Source organism: Haliotis rubra, unplaced genomic scaffold, assembly GCF_003918875.1.
Source record: "Haliotis rubra isolate DU_JTF1 unplaced genomic scaffold, ASM391887v1 Scf37, whole genome shotgun sequence".
Taxonomy (NCBI): domain Eukaryota; kingdom Metazoa; phylum Mollusca; class Gastropoda; order Lepetellida; family Haliotidae; genus Haliotis; species Haliotis rubra.
This window is the reverse complement of record NW_025767046.1, coordinates 1,470,500-1,488,529: the sequence shown is the minus strand read 5'-3', so window position 1 is coordinate 1,488,529 and position 18,030 is coordinate 1,470,500. Positions and strand designations below refer to the sequence as shown.

Sequence of the window (18,030 nt, the reverse complement as noted above, 5' to 3'; positions counted from 1 at the left end):
GGTGCATAATGGAAGCAGATATAGACCCTGTGGCCTGGCCTGTACAGAAATCATGAAGTCATGTCAGTACTGTATTAATATCATCAGGGGCGGTGGGGTAGCCTAGTGGTTATAGCGTTCACTCGTCACGCCGAAGACCCGTGTTCGATTCCCCACATGGGCACAATGTGTGAAGCCCATTTCTGACGTCCTCCGCCGTGATATTGCTGGAATATTGCTGAAAGTGGCTTAAAATCATACTCACTCACTCATTAATATTATGACATCATGTCACTTGGGTTTTTTTACATCATAATTTCATCTTGCTCATGTTCATGAGAGAGCGAGTTGGGTTTTATGCCACACTGAGCAAAATTTCAGCAATATCATGGCGGGGGACACTAGAAATGGGCTTCACTCATTGTTCACACTTGCTCACGAGTTGCCATAGTGAAAATATGATGGCTGTCACATTGAAAATCTCATTGTCAAACATGACGTCACCCTTTGTATCTCTTTGCAACTTTTGATGATAAATTTGTTATGTCACTCTTGAGTATGAGATAATGAGCTGAAGGTTTGTGAACAGCCATTAACATAAGGTCCTGCTGGTGGTGGCACAACACTCAGAATGTCATGACAACAGAACAACACAAACACTGTAGTTAGTATTTTAATAAATACAAAGACCTCTGAACAATCCATGTTTGATATTTACAATTGTTTCATACAAACTCAAGATCAGATCATGATAACAGTGACTATGAGTGCAATGTTTCGATACAGATTTTTGTACCGGTGTCAACCAGGAATAATCTGTGCTTGACAACGGTACAAGAAACTGTATCAAAACTCATCACTCATGAAATAAAAGAAGTTTTCATCTATAAAGTTTGTCAATATTGTACAACTTCTAAAATGCCACTCAAAGAAGTATATGATGGCTTGCCTAAAAATACTTTTTGTTTTTCCTGACCAGTCCATCCCCATGATGACAATGACCGAAAGGATCAGCCCCATAGATGCACCTGACAACAGGAGCACAGTCAGACATCATCCACTTCCTCAACCAACATCACATTGTGCATGCAGACCCAGTCCACAAACTAGTACTTAAATCAATGTAATCACAGCCCTCTCAAATATATTACTCAAAAATAGTACAGGACAACCTGATTCTTTCATATTACTATAGTTACTGTTTCATGGGATAACTGAACAACTATAGCAATATCAAAGAATAGGGTGGTCTGCTTTTTTCAGCAGTATATGATAGATTTTTTGACAAACTTTAGGCCAGACCAATTTTTTTATTTATTTCTTGTTTTGCAGATTTTTGTCCTCAGAAATCCTAAAGGCAGGAGGGAAAAAAATAAAAAATAAAAATCACCAGTGAAAGTAATATTCTTTTTGCATACTAAAAGTATTTTATTTTTGGCAAGTTATGAAGTGTATGGGGCAAAAAACTAATCAACAATTTTTTTTGTAAGTTTACATGCTTTGCCAATAAAAACATGAGGATTTTATTTTTGGAGCAGGGAAAATTAACTAATATTTTTTTTCTTATTCTTGAAAAAATATGACCGGCGGATCCGTAAAACAAGAAATAAAATTGGTATGGCCTTATGGATAACAACTTTTATTTCATGAGTGCGATGTTTCGATTCAGATTCTTGTACCGTTGTCAAGCAGGAATCATCTGTGCTTGGCAACGGTACAAGAAACTGTATCGAAATAAATCACTCATGAAATAAAAGAAGTTGTTATCCATTAAGTTTGTCAGTATTGCACTTCTCAACTCCTAAAATGCTACTCAAATAATTATACAATGACATGCCTAAAACAATTTTCGTATCTCATGACCAGTCCATCCCCATGAAAACCTCACATACTTTTGTTTTTTCGTTTAAACATGATTAAGAAACCTCTGTTTTCAACTCAAATTAATTTTTGCACATATTGCACTTTTAACACAACCCGTGCCATGCCATTCACAGTAGGGTATGTCAGATTTGAAAGTTACTAGCCATGGAGGCCAAACTTCAAGCTGTATATGTGCCAAAATATTCATGATTGTAGACTTCTTCTATCAGTATATATCTATATATAATAGATCAACCAACAGATGGATATCTGCAATGTCAACTTGGCAGTGTGTACTATGGAGACATTTAACTTTATGAAGACCTTAAAAAAATCAATACATCAACGGGATACCTTGAAAACATATTGAACTCAGCCATAAGGAAGTGTTTGCTCCCTCTTGTTGAAAACCACAACCAGGAAGACTCCAGTTTTATGATTGTGGTCAGTATTGGACCAGCGAAGATCCAGGTTAGAATTGATCTTCAATAACCCATGCTTGTTGTAAGAGGCAACTAACAGGATCGGGTGGTCAAACTCGCTGACTTGGTTGACACATGTCATCATATCCCAACTGCTTAGATCGATGCTCATGATGTTGATCACTGGAATGTCTGGTCCAGACTCGATTATTTACAGACCGCCGCCATATAGCTGGAATATTGCTGAGTGCGGCGTAAAACTAAACTCACTCACATTCACTGTTAAGTATCGAATCTGCACCAGACAACTTACATCATGATCATCCATCTCTACAAGGATACGATGACGTTCATCAACGAAGTCCTGACCACCAGACAACTTACATCATGATCATCCATCAACGATCCTCACAATCATCCATCTCTACAAGGATACGCGATGAGGATCACCAAGCCTGATGACGTTCATCAACCAAACCTGACCATCAACGACCTGATCATGTCGTCTCCTACGACAAGCATGGGTTGCTGAAGGCCAGTTCCAATTCTAATTTGTTGTTCTTCATGGTATCCAGATATGAAAATATTCCAAAATGCTCTCAACATGATGCAATTTACTCACATCCACATCAATATTCGCTACATAGTAGTTTTTGAACAGCAATTTGAAATTTTGTCAATTTATCACTTTAAAAAATATATACATATATAAAAAATAAATACAGATATGAAGGTAACTCAAGTTTTGAGACATGTACTGAACTCCTGGAAAATCTATTTCCACCAGTATATCACGAAAACCTCAAAACACTATGCTGAATTCTTTCACTCCCACACAAAAAATGCCTGTCATGGTCACCGAGTATCATTTCATCCATAATTTAACAATACCACCTTTCTTTCTATTAAAACCACATTCACACTAAAACACATACCAATATCACCAGTTATTGCTAACACATGAGACTAACAATAAGTCAAAAGTAAATGAAACATTAAAAGTGTACCTAAAATAATAGAAGAAACAGTTCCCAGGCACTTTGAAAATACAGGTGCTTTAATCGTCATAAAAAGAATGCTAATAAGTGACAATATGTTTATTTGGTGCAAATCTCTTCCTTTGGAGCAAGGCAGAAAGCTGGACACACTTTGCATGCATGTGATTCTGAATGCATCCTTTTATACAGTGTTAAGATCCCCGCTGTGACGATATATACCTTGATGCTATTGCTTTTTGCATTACAAGCCCCAGTGAATGTGGTTTCATATTAAATACAGAGACCAACATCATCACAACTAATAATGTAGTATATTTATACTGGACATAAATAGTTAGGGATATATGTAAATTTTGAAATTATGAATAATGATCAATTTATTCATTGACACACCGATAAAATATCAAACATAAAAATACCAATATCCCTAACTTATTTTGTCCAGTATATAATGTGCATATTTCCATTCACATTGTGAACCGTCATTATGTTGCAGCATTATTACCCTGTCATTGGATCAGTGTGCTCTCAATTTTCATTCCCAGCTCCATGGGGAGTGTACAACTCTAGCTGCCTGTGAAGTGTGAGGTTAACATTCACAATTCCATCTCAACCCACCGGGTACCCATTCACTGCTGGCAGAAACCGAGGCATATTTCAAACAAAGTCACTTGCCTAAGGTGTCCCCACATGCTGTGACAGTATAAATATCACTGCCTATGGCAACAGATCATCCCAATCATTACATTTCTACATCAGTATTCCACATACAGATGCTAGCAACACTACAGAGCTGTCGGAAATACATGCAAATCATCTCTACAGTTCAGATTCATCCTCAATTCGAGGTAAGGTCATCAATGTTATTTTGTGTTTTACATGTCCATACTCAACTTTACAGCAGTACAGAAAATTAAAGAAAAATAGACTCACACTTTACTTGAGAGAATATTGCAAATGCTTCAGTAAAAATTGATTGTGTGAAAAACGTTTCTGTTGCATTTATGTTTCCATAAACTGAAAAAATTACACCTCGCTGCAAATGGTCTACTGTTTTCTCACCAGCTGATAACAGACCGAGTGAGGCTTTGAGATTTGTATTTTTGTTTTGAGTTTTGTATTGTATTAATGGTTGAACTAGCAGTCTGTTGAATCAATACTAGCCTGTTTATGTTTAAGAACTGACATCCATGAACACTAAAAACACTTTTACATACGATTGAGATGAATCTAGAACATTTTTATAAGCTAACTCCTGCACCTAGATTTTCAAAACTCTCTTAGCGGTAAGATAGTCATACATTAACATAAACTTACGACTATCTTAGCTCTAAGAGAGCTTCAAAATCTTGGCCCTGGTATCATTGTTGTCATGAAACAAGATCTCTGTATTACCAATGAGAGATCATGAAAGGTGGACTACAAATCAACACAAACCTTACACAGAGTTACTTCACAACTTCAACATTCTTCCAACACAATGTTTTATATGAAACAAGAAACACACTCATATGTTTCGCAGTGATGTATGATACATATTCAGGCCAGCAAACTGATGGCAAAACTGTACCATGTTTTATAACAACAGCAGGATCTGAAAACTGCACAAAATGATACAGATGGCCGAATGTATACCATATATTTCAGCAAGGGACCATTCATAATTTATGGCAAGGGGGGTGATGATGATTCTAAGGGGGGTCACCCATTTTGTTCTGGGGAGGAAGAGGGATCTTTAAATTTGGAAAAATGTACTTGGGGGTGGGGTTGTGGGTGTCCTGATTTTCTACATGTTGGAGTGGGGGGTGGGTGGGGGTGTCCCTTACTTTGTTTTCTATTTTTTATTTGGAGTGGAGGAGGTACAATGTATAGGTCCATCTCCTATTCTCGCGGGTTTCCTATTCTCGCGGTACACACGTTTTCTGCCGAAATCGCCGATGCGCAACACTTACCGGTTGTTTACATCACCGACTGGTAACTAGGAAGTGGACCAAGTCTGTGAGTGAACAAAATCTTGCAGTGACATGAATATTGGGGAGTTTATACCAATTTGGACATATCATTACTTTTTCTCGCCCTTTCCGACAGGATTGCTCTAACTACACTCAATAACGTTAATTCCTGGTAATACCGCGAGAATGGGAGAAGCCTAGTTTCGTCAATGGCGGATCATATTGTTTATCACCTGGCTCACGAGTGGTAATTCACCTGATGGATCTAGCAGCTGATAGATGTAGATGTTAGAGGTGAAGGCCCTTCATTTAAAAACAACAAGCATTCATCAATGATAAGAATTGTTTGTGTTATTTTTTCAAACCCGATATCAGTTGTAACAGCTAGGAAGCCTATTTCTACAAATCATCAAAAATACAAACCTGTAGAGGTTATGAATTCTCTGAAGAAAAGTCCCCTTGGGGTACCCTATAAGCATTTAAATGTGGCTTTAAAAAACCTACTTATTTCAATAAAATATTTTACCAAACAAAAACCTTTCATGTTTAGTGAGATGTCCCTAATATCACAGTGTGTTTGCTTGATGTGGGAGGACAGCTGGACATGATGCAGGTGTCCGAGGTTTAATACCTTAGTGAAACCCACAAGAACAGGTACCCAACATGATGAACAAATTGAGGATTTCACTGTTCATGATTTCAACATCTTTTCAAAACACTCATGTAGCATTCTGATGCCGCCTTTACCTGGATTTTGATATCCATTGATAACCCACAATAAAAACCATAGAAAATGTACATTCCCACAAATGTATCACAGATCAGACAATATTCTCTGCCTCTAACTCCCTGGGTCGTAGTCTCCACCTCTGGAGGAACTTGTTAAACTTTTGGTCCCAGGACACCTTGTTCTTGCTATACAGGTTGAGGTAGATCCCCAGCACCACCACCAGACCCGACCAAACATATCTGGAGATGTAACAATGTGATATTACATATATACAACACTCATCTAGTCTATATGGCATTTTGAGACAGAAAAATGTAGTATTTACAAACATTATGTAACAAAAATGTCTAGTGGTCTGCACTTCATGTCACTGAATTATCTCCCTTTTTTAATGAGATGCAAGGGTTGAAGTCCCACAAACTTCTGCTCCTTACTCTCCCTCTGAGGACTGTAATCAGGGTCCCTCTGAAATACATGGCCAGCCAAAGAGATTTGGCTAGTGCATCACAAAGAGACCACTGGGCTGGCTGAACGTCACTTTAGGTTGTATGGTCAGGCTTACTTTGAAGATTGGATGTTACTGTGGAATGATACACACAGGGTGAATCAATGGATTGTCTGGAGCTGATTAGATAAAGGCTGCCATCATATCAATGGAATATTGCTTGGTGTGGTATTTAACAACACACCAACACCAGGTATTGAAGGCTCAGCATGTGTGTCTGTGACCACGCTGATCCTTTCAAACATGGATACTTACTGACCACTTGAATACACCTGTACTTATTGGTCACTTGAATACACCTGTACTTATTGGTCACTGGGATACACCTGTATGTATTGGTCACTTGAATACACCTGTATGTATTGACAACTTGAATTGGTACACCTGTACTTTATGGTCATTTGAGTACACCTGTATGTATTGGCAACTTTAATACAACTGTACTTATTGGTCACTTGAATACACCTGTATGCATTGGTTATTTGAATACACCTGTATGTGTTGGCAATTTTAATACATCTGTACTTATAGGCCACTTGAATACACCTGTACTTACTGATCACTTGAGTACACCTGTATATATTGGAAACCTGAAAACACCTGTACTTTAATACTGATCACTTGAGTACACCTTGAGTGCACTTAATGGACCCAGCTGCATTAGGAAACAGTTTATACTTACTGGAATGTAAATGGTTTTGTGAAGAAGAGAAACGAGAGGACGATGGTAACAGCTTTCCTACATGTGGTCACTGAAACAATAGTGAACCATTAATACAGTGTCAATTTCAACAATAAGACGTAATTCAGACAGGTCATAGATCATAAATATTCTTCCCATGTGGTCATCCATGTAAATTCATGATTTTAAATAACTTCTATATTATGTATCCATTTTGATCATAGAATACCAAATGTGTTCATCTGATACTTTGCAAGCACTGAGTATTTGGCCTGGCATTTCATGATCAGGTTGGAAAGACAGAATGATAGTCATAAGAGTCTATGCAGGTAAACAATTCAACTTGTTCATACTAACTTTATTTAGGTTTACGTTATTTCATGGCTCTGACTAAATATTACCTGTGACAGCTACAAGTGCCCCGAAAGACTTGACCAGGGTGAGGACGACACTGATACCCAGGTAACCAGACATGGAGAACAAGACTGCATAGCCGTAGGTCTTCACTACATGCTGTAACACATCCCATGAAGATCAGGGTTAGAATTGATCTTCAGTAACCCATGCTTGTTGTAAGAGGTGACTAAAGGAATCGAATGGTCAGGTTTGCTGATTTGGTTGACACATCATTGTATCCCAATTGCGTTGATCAATGCTCATGATGTTGATCACTGGATTGTCTGGTCCAGACTCGATTATCTACAGACCGCTGCCATATAGCTGGAATATTGCTGAGTGTGGCGTGTAAAACTAAACTCACTCGCTCACCCCATAGATGTTATCTTCAGCTTTCAGTGATATCATCAGGATGCATATGTGTTCAAGATTCAGCTGTAATTGTATATAATATGTCCAAAATCTGTATAATAATGTGTGTTGTTCACAGTAGATGCTCATTTGATTTTACCAGACTATCAGTGTAGAGAAACTGTTTGTACACTTGTAATTGAATTGCTTTGAATTTTGTATAATGATTTTGTGAGTGCTGTGTTAAACAACCAACCAACCAAACCAACCCCTATTCCATCAACAATATAGAACAAATACACAATTCACACTAAATACAAAAGCTGGGTCATAAACATACCACCAACATGAAATATTATTTCCATCAAAAAGAAAAATTACCAATCCACTAGTATGCATGGTATGGAGTAAGTTTATCTAACACACGAGTAACAACTTACGTCCTGACAGAAAACAAACGCTGGAACTATCTGGCCGCTGACGCTGAGTCCTACCAAAATGTAGAGAAAGCCAACTCCATAGGAATACAACACCTGAAACGGAATCAAGACCACATGGGAAATGTTTTCCATGAATTTTACAGCTACACACAGGACTTATCCAGTATAGTCAGGTGAAGTGCCCTCTGTAAGCTAACTGTGATCCATTCAAGCATGTCTTAACTTTGTAATTCAACATTCAATGCAGTATGGTACTACCTACTAAAAAACTTTCTTCTTTTTGTCATTTTGTCATATTTATTTGACAATTTGGAAATTCATTTGAATTTTTCCTGACATCTGCTGGAGTTTTAGAGCTGACTGTGACAGGTGTAGATTACTGATTTATACAAACCATCTCTCCCCTATTTATTTCTTGTGTGAATGAGCCTGGTTTATGCTGCTTGTAGCAATATTCCAGCAACACTGGTAGACATTTATGTTTTTTTCTCTCCACTGAACATAGTGCAGGCAGCAGTGATCAACTGGCTGCACAGTATATAAACTTCTGAAGTGACTGCACAGCATATAAGCTGGCTGTAAACAGGAACCAGGAAAATGGCATTTTCTCAGATGAGGTCAGTGTACTCATCATGCAACATAATGTTTTACATTACCCTTAGCAGTGACTGAGGAGGATGAGTATATTTACACTGTAATACATGTTCTGAATCATCCTATAATCTATATCATGTTACCAGTCACAGAAAACAATAGGACCTCAATATTACTCTAAAGTTGACAATTTTATCAAAACTGGACTTTGTTCAATGTTATAATATGTATCAATATGCTGTATGTTCTCTGTGTCACTATATGTGATTTTTGAGAATAAAATTTCGGTTCTATTCTGTTCTGTTCAGTGAAAGGATTAGTATGTTTTGAGAAGGGCACAGGAGATAGGAGTGTGCTGTTACTATTCCCTGAAGTGACTCTAGGTCAGCTCATTAATTAAATAGGGGTGGACAGCATGGCTCAGCTAATTAGTGTACTCATTGAGTCTGTCTTTTGGGAAGTGAACCCCTGTAAGTGTTGGGAGGCGCTATTTCTGATACTGTGCTGGTTCCCGCCTCCCTTTGAGCGCACCAACTTGCGATATGTGAGACAGAGCCCAGCTTACTTCCGGTACCAGATTTCCGGTGACAAGCATATATTCAAGAACCAGTTCTTGTTCCAAATTGCGCGACCACCAAATATACGACCAAGTGTACAACCATGCTTGGCTGTCACAGCTGTTGACAGTCTTACTAGTTGGCTAATTTGGGGATGGTTAGATTGGAAATTTGTTATTCCTGCAAGGATTATCGGTTCCTTACTGTCAACTGACAACCATGAGACCATTCGAAAGGTATGAAACATTGTTTGTCACCAGAAGTACTGAGGTCTCGTGAAGTGCTGTGACCTACTTACGGGCCCTATACCACGTTAACTTCAACATCTTCAACAAGTGATGTTAGGATAGCCCATTTATAATCCTAAGCAAGCCAATCTTGTTGATGGCAAATTACTCCTGAAATAGTGTGGTGGCAACACCAGAAATGGGCTTCACACATTCTACCTATGTTGAGAATTGAACCCAGGCCTTAGGAATAACAAACAAACGCACTGACCACTAGGCTATCCCCAGTAACAGTTGCTGTTCTTTCTCTACTTTAAAGAAATACAATGTCATGAAATGAAATAGCAATCTCAACTAGCAAAGTGCATGAATGTGTGTGATCAGCTGCCAAGTCTTGCACCAACTGCTGCACCCATTTGGTCATTCATATTGTTATAATATTCCCATATCTCCATGGTTAACTTGTTGAGGTAGTGGGTGGGGAAAGGAAACATAAATATAGTTAAAAAGAAACTGAGACTGAAAAACACACCAAATTTAAACAATTTGAGGTCATTATTCATGACATATTGTCCTTTTTTTACTATTCTGTGAAGTTTTAAACATCCATCAAATCAAAACTTATAGTGGCCACACTTACCATTTCTGAGTTTGAGGCACTGTACTTCTTGAGTGTTTTCTCTTGGACATTCCCAATGGCTCCATCAGAACACAGGGCAAGAGATATCAGTATGACACCTGGTGGAGGTAAACATTTTAATTTCTTGACATGACAATTGTAATTTCAAGATAACCTTGCTATAAGCAGGACGCACCACCTCATTCCTGGGTTGATGTAAGATGATGTGATGAACATAAAGGCAAGAATTTGATGGATGTCAACTTCTTTATTTTGATGGACATGATTAGACAATAGAATAAGAAATAAAAATATGAACTTGGTGTTCTAGTTGACAGTGATAAAGGGGGACAACTCTTACCATACTGGTTGAAGTTTGGCGAGACACTCGAGTCTGCAAGCATGAACAGGACAAGCCCAATACTCATCATTAGACATGCTGTCATGTCGATAGCGTTGAACTTCTTTCCTGAAATAAAGAATAGGACATTGCATCTGTTGGCATCTGATACTAGATCAATACACTGATTATCTGAGTTGCCATCTGACCTGAAGAAATAGTGAGTGAGTGAGTGAGTTTAGTTTAGCATGTCAACTTGTTGACAGGGTTAACCTCTTTAGTTACAGTTAAAGTGTCGGACCTCAAATCAGAAGGTCCATGGATCGAATCCCATCACAGGGCATTTTATAACCGCTACTCAAGACAAGGCTGAGCATGTTCACATAAAACTCGGGATAAAAAAGACTCGGTACCCTAGAACGTGTCCCTGGATTAGGCAGCAGGGAGTGGAATCATCTAACAGATGACATCTTTACTATGTCTGCTTGTTGATAGGGTTAACCTCTTTGGTCATGTGGACAGGCATCAGACCATGGACCAGAAGGACTGTGAGTGTGATTCAAATTGTGAGACATGGAAATTCAATTATGTTTGTAGCCATAAGTTATGCCACAGACAGGGTATATAGGACACTTCTGAGACTGAGTTCAGTTTTACGCCACATTTAACAATATTCCAGTAATAGCACGGCAGGGGACACCAGAAATGGGCATTGCACGTTGTATCCATGTGGGGAATTGAACCTGGGTCTTTGGCGTGACGACCGAACACTTTAACCACTAGGCTACCCCACTGCCTGACAGTACTTAGAACATTCTTGCACATACCATGAATTGGAAAAGAGCACATATTTAATATCCTAAATGTCATCATGAAATATACAGTTAGATTACCTTGAATGAGAATTCCTCCAATGAGTACTGGGATCAGCTTACAGCACTTGAATATCACCTGAGTGGGATAGTTGAGGTAGCCGACCGATGTGTTAGACAATCCCATCGAGGCTACCGTCAGAAAGGCCAGTAACCAGTAGGCCTGCATGGGTATCCTGTAAAGAAGAAACACACCCATCTTCGTGATACAACTTTCATAACTCTGGTAGTACCGTACATAAACACAGTAAGAGGCGACTAATGGGATCGGGTGGTCAGGCTTGCTGACTTGGTTGACACATGACATCGTATCCCAACTGCACAGATTGATGCTGATGCTGTTGATCACTGGATTGTCTGGTCCAGACTCGATTATGTACAGACTGCTGCCATATAGCTGGAATATTGCTGAGTGCAGCATAAAACTAAACTCACTTACAAACACAGATAACCTAACCACTAACTTGACACTCAAAGATATATGATAAAGTAGCAATTCTTTCATGTATTCTTTCTTAATCTTATGTAAAAGACAAAGAATTGCAGATGCATGAAATCAAAATGTCGGGACAGTTACAGTTATGGCTACATTCAGTTAAACTTTCTTACTGTTTATGATCAAAAGGTCATAACTCACTAAAAAAAGGAATCTTACCATACTTACAATCTTTATCAGTTGACAGATCTCTCTGATGTAAAGCTACATTTCTCTATATTTACTCAGAACTGTGCAAAAGACTTTGAGTCTACAAGCCCAGTCTGGCTATAGCAATCATTTTCTGTAGACCAGGATTTGGACTAGTGGCTAAAGTCGTAGACTGGTAGATAAGTGCAGTATTGTATACACTGTATGAATATTATAATAACTATACACTCTAATGTAAACAGGGAAACAAAACCTACTTTCTACTCTTGTCCTGCTTAAACTGCAGCTCAGCGAGTCCAAACAGTGTATAGCAGGCAAACTGCACCAATGTCAAGTACCAGCCAAAAGGTTTGAACCCTTTTAGTTGAAAAATTAGCTCCTGAAAGAAAATGAGAAAATGGCAGCTTAGGCCAGACCAATTTTATTTCTTGTTTTACGGATCCACTGGTCGTATTTTTGCACAAATAAGAAAAGAAAAAAACCCATAATTTTCCCCACTCAAAACATAAAATTTTAATATTTTTATTGGCCAAAAATGTAAATGTGCAAGAATGTAACTTTTCAAGTAAAATTGATATTTTTATACTTATCCTGACTCATGATCTTTTGCTTATCTCCCTTTCCTTTTCGAATGGTAGTGGAACACTTGAATCCCTTGAAGTTCCCGAAGCAGACGTAAAAAATACACTCACCCATGAGTTACCTCCCTTTTGCCCTTTTCCAGCGCAAACAGTCATGTTACCAGCCTTACTTGTCACTCTCTCCTGATTTTCTGCCCATGCACTTGGATCTGCTGTGAAATACAAATTGTCTTCAGCGTGGAGGTTGGGAGGGCTTCTCGTCATGAGTCAGGATAAGTATAAAATATCAATTGTACTTGAAAAATTACATATTTTTTCTTAACCTGACTCATTATCTTTTGCTTATAGAATCCGACGGATTGGTGGTGGGTCAAGCCACTTCATGGATTCATCAGCTGTCCTTACATACATCCTGTATCCCCCCATGGGAACTGAGAAACGGCATTTCCGTGATCCTATTCTACCAACTTCCGTTATAACTTGGGGGGACCACTTTCTTGTCTTACTTCAGTCTCAGACAAGTTGAATCATGTTGATTCATGTGGCTACAGATAAACGAGTATCTTCTTATTACTAGATATCTTATAACAACCCATAGATTATGATAAGATCTTTATCATAAATGAGTTGCGACCCCTTCACGTACAGGTAAGATCTTTACCCGTACAGGATCTTTAATCACTCATGCTAGCCTGTCCTAGACTGTGCACATGGACTTTCAAACTAATACTTTTTCCTTAGTAAAAGTTATCAACAAGTCAACGTGATAAAGGGTGAGATTTTCCAACTCAACGCCTTTGAGGAACCGTTAGTTGCTGTGCTACAACGAGAGGCCCAAATTGGTGAATGCCTGAGATGTCTTCAGTGGCTATGTCTCGGAGGTAGTGGTTGGCAAACACCGTGTCCGACTTCAAAAAGCAGCCCTCCATAATTGCTGGTATAGAGCAATTTCCGTGCAGAGCCAGTGTTGACGCCAGTGCTCTGACTTCGTGTGGGTTGGAAGCTCTAGGAGGTTCTAGTCCTGCTGCTTTATAGGCTCTCAATATGACGTGTCTCATCCAGAACGATATCATCATTCTTGAGACTTCTGCTGATGTCTCTGTTGATAATGGGATGAACAGGCTCTTGAATTTTCGTCTCCTTGTCTCAGTCTTTTGAAGATATATCTTCAGGGCTCTGACCGGACACAAGGATAAGTCTTCTATATCCTCTGGGCCGAGGATTGTAGATAGCGCTGGTACGTGGAACTGTCTATCTGGCTGACCAGGTAGTTGGTTCTTGGCAATGAAGTCCCATCTAAGTCCTAGATGAACTGCAGCATGTTGCCCCTTGTCGAATCTGGTTCGACCAAAGTCCAGCGCATGTATCTCTGATATTCGAGCTGCCGTGGCTAGCGCAAGCAGGAACAGAGTCTTCTGTGTCAGCAGCTCGAAGGTAGTCTGGTCTAGAGGTTCATAGGCATCACTCGTAAGATGACGTAGAATTACATTCAGATCCCAGGCCGGAGCTCTGAACTTCTTTTGCTGGTCCTCCAGTTTAAAAGATCTCAGCAGAGCAAGTAATTCTGGTACTTTCATCAACTTGATGCCTGTTTTCATGGTAATCACTGTACTGATGGCAGCGAGGTATGTAGATAATGTCGAACCTTTCAGATGTCTGGTCTGTCTAAGATGACACAGGTATTCCGCCACTTGAGGATGAGTAGCTTTCATCGCAGTGAAGCCTTTCCGCCTTGCATAAGTCTCAAACTTCAGCCACTTGTCATCATACATGTTACAAGTAGATCTGCGTAACACTAGCGTTACTGCCTTGGCTGCCCTGGCGGAGTATCCTCTTTTCTTCAAATGTTGTTTTGATACGGTCCACACGTGTAGCTGGAACGCTGTCGGGTTCCCATGGACTTGCTTGGTGTGCGGATGTATGAGTAGGTTCGGCCAATCTGGTAACTTGATTGTTGGACTTCCGAGGTCTTCTATTAGGTCTAGGAACCATACTCTCACTGGCCAGTATGGCGCCACCAAAGTCAGTTGTAGCGCCTGTGTCTGTTTGATCTTCAGCAGTACTTCCGGTAGTAATATCGGGGGTGGAAACGCGTAAGTGTTTAGTCCTTCCCAAGATATGCTCAGTGCATCTGTTCCCCAGGCTTGAGGATCTGGAACCGGTAAGACAAACGTCTGTAATTGTTTGTTGAACCTCGTGGCAAACAGGTCTGTGCAAGGGGATCTTATTTCCCTTATGATGAGCCGGAACACTTCTGGATGGAGCATCCATTGCGTAGGATGGAAGACTCCAGTCGTTCCGAACCTTGATATCAACGTCTAGTTCCCCTGGATCCTCTGGGAGTGCGGCCTCTCCCTGAGTTTCCTCTGTAATTTCCGGATGGGCTACGAAAAGATCCTTTGCCGCTGGAAAAGGGCAAAAGGGAGGTAACTCGTGGGTGAGTGTATTTTTACGTCCCTTTGGGAATTCCAAGGGATTCAAGTATTCCACTACCATTCGAAAAGGAAAGGGAGATAAGCAAAAGATCATGAGTCAGAATAAGAAAAAGTAAATATTTTTATTGTTGTTTTTTTTCCCCCATATACACTTCATAAATTGCCAAAAGTCAAATGCTTTTAGTAGTAAAAGGAATATTACTTTGGCTGGTGGTTTTTATTTGTTTTTCTCCTGCCTTTAGGTTTTCTGAGGACAACAATCCAGTAAAACAAGAAATAAAATTGGTTTGGCTTTAATGGTCTTTCACTGAAACCATGGCAGCCTATCTTTATCATGTTGATAGGACCAGTGAGTGTATCTGTAATATGTACTGATTGAATCACACAGGGTTTAACATCTTGTTCCAGGTTATTGCACGTGTGTGTGTGTGTGTGTGTGCTTGTACTCAAAGACCAATCCATGAGTTTTTCTAATGCTAGCCAACTGAAATACCATGCTGCAGTTTAACATTGGTACCACTCAAAATACAGGCTTCAAGTCAACCAGTCCTTGCCTTCAACACAGTATTGGGTAGGAACAAGTACCATCTTTAACACATTTCAGTATGAGTCAGCCAGGGTTTGAACTATCATCTTTCCGGTGTCTGAGCAGACACTCTAACCACGACACCATGGGGGCGGTCCAATCATATTGAAATAGAAATTTCATATATATTTCACACATCGTCAAGGTAGATTGACAGATAATCAAAAGCATGGATTGACTGTTCAATCCAAGATAACAGCCTCTTATAGCATGGAAAGTTTGGTGGCGATTTTTCAAGGACAAGGACAAATTAGTCCTGTGTCAAAAAACATTGACCCAAAGATACAAAACCTCACTTCTTTCTCAGCTATTCAGATTTGATGGGCGAGGATGTGTTTAACAAACTTAACTACTGCTGTCATAAAATATAGTCGCTGCTTTAGATTTTTCAAAGTACTTGGAATTTTATAATTCATTTTCAAATAATAGAAATTGTTTAAACACAGGGTTTATTCAGATTTTATACTCTAGATTCAGGCACTTTCTAATCACTTGCCGAAGAAACACATGTGTTTTCAAGAATCTCTTTAAATCTGAAACTGAGATCAAGTGACACCAGTATCACTGAGCAAAACAGAACAGATTATAAATTTTTGAGATCTTCACATGAATAGTTAGTCTTTCTTTCATTAAAAACACTTTCCCATGATTTAAACATGACATTGCCATGATTTGAAGCAAACTTTCCACCTAGTTTCTGTCACAGGTCGATCTGCCATTCAAAACCTCCTTTTGATTCCATTGAGAATTATGTGTGACATGATCATGATGATAACAACCAACTATATTCAGTGAGACAATGTGCAAAGGAACTGTTGCCATGCAAGCCATAATAGACAGAAGAAAAAGTATTCCTTTCTATTTGTAAAAGACTGGAAGAAAACAACTCATAAAAACTCAAGTGTTAACAATTATCAGCCATGATTTGGTTTCCATAATTCAACTAGTCTGATTTTATTTACAGTCCAAGTTTTTTCAAGAACTGTTAATAAAACAATAAAACAAAAGTACTTTTCCAACACTTTGATCATAAAATGACAGATTCAATCACTTTTCAAATTTGTGTGAACACTGAAAGAATATAAACATGTTTTACATCAAAATATGATCACGTCATACCATGAGTTCAAGATTGATACTTTCTGGGCAATGAATCAACACAGACTGTGGCCTTCCAATTGTCCATTGAATCATTCTTTACAAACAAAGGTTGCTGAAGAGCTATTCTGACCTGCAAGGCCTGTAAATTTTGAACTGAAACTTATGTAATATTCTGAAAAATTACAAACATAGTCTTGTATCAAAATATCAACAAAACAAAACATCATTTCACCTGAACCTAATAAATGTACATGGTGTTGCCATGACTACAGATATAATTACCTGAAGATAGCCATAGATGAGGTAAAAGAAGAAGGTTGCCACAGTTAGAATTATAAACTGCATGCTCCGTGAGAGGTTGGATAGATCAATGCCAAGCAGTGAAACCTCCTCTTTCGTCTCGCCCCCTGTTCCCATGGGCAAAGAAACTTTGTCTGACTTCATGTTTGGAAATACTTGTCTTCGACCTTCATTTGGTTCAACTGGAAATCTGGACATCACAAGCACTGCTCCTTTTAATCACACAGTTTTGTTGAATGTCTTCCTGTAGCAAAGAATAAAAGCATATATATAGTCGTTATCTGATTGTTTGTATTGCAACGCTACACTCACAAATATTCCAGCTATACGGCTGTAAACATCAAGTCTGGGCCAGACAATCCAGTGATGAACATGATGAGCATCAACCTATGCGACTGGGATATAATGACATGCATCAACAAAGCCGACGACACTGACCACTAAATCCTCTTGGTCCCCACTTAGTCTTACTACAAGCATGGGCGGCTGAAGGCCAATTTTAACCTGGATCTCCCTGAGTGGTTGTCAGATATGAGTGAGCTGAGGTATATTGCTGTTTTCAACAGCTTTTCAGTCGCGATCCATCACTTGGAGGGAGGACCAATAACAAGGTGCCGCCGGTCATAGACACGTAAGAAGAATCACGATACGAGAGACACTAGACAGCTGATGAGCGATCTGCAATTTGCTTTATACTTTATGATTCTGTCGCAGTCACAATTACATTAAAACATGCTTACTGAAATAAAGCCACACGATCTGTATATTCACTGCAGCGATGAAACCACAGTATGTACACCCGAAGAGATTTAAAAGTTTCTCGATGTTGACACGGTACCAGCGATTTCTGGTGC

At 39.1% G+C, this 18,030-nt stretch overlaps 1 protein-coding gene across 1 annotated transcript; it reads right to left on the bottom strand.

Moving 5' to 3' along the window:
* Positions 1-5,770: 5,770 nt before the first annotated feature.
* Positions 5,771-18,029, bottom strand: LOC124285832 (adenosine 3'-phospho 5'-phosphosulfate transporter 2-like). The gene is made up of 10 exons (XM_046722102.1): positions 17,917-18,029; positions 17,159-17,420; positions 12,431-12,552; positions 11,549-11,703; positions 10,677-10,784; positions 10,337-10,434; positions 8,319-8,411; positions 7,533-7,644; positions 7,132-7,201; positions 5,771-6,183 (listed from the first exon to the last, which is right to left on the bottom strand). The coding sequence occupies exons 2-10, from the start codon at positions 17,372-17,374 to the stop codon at positions 6,036-6,038; spliced, it is 1,122 nt and encodes a 373-aa protein (XP_046578058.1). The 5' UTR covers positions 17,375-17,420; positions 17,917-18,029; the 3' UTR covers positions 5,771-6,035.
* Between the last annotated feature and the right edge of the window lies 1 nt (position 18,030).

Excerpts from the sequence above, each read along its gene's own strand:
- LOC124285832 (XM_046722102.1), bottom strand. The coding sequence starts at position 17,374 with ATGTCCAGATTTCCAGTTGAACCAAATGAAGGTCGAAGACAAGTATTT. Across the intron at positions 7,202-7,532 it reads GGCACTTGTAGCTGTCACAG|TGACCACATGTAGGAAAGCT; the intron begins GTAATATTTAGT and ends CTATTGTTTCAG. Across the intron at positions 6,184-7,131 it reads ACAAAACCATTTACATTCCA|ATATGTTTGGTCGGGTCTGG; the intron begins GTAAGTATAAAC and ends TTACATCTCCAG.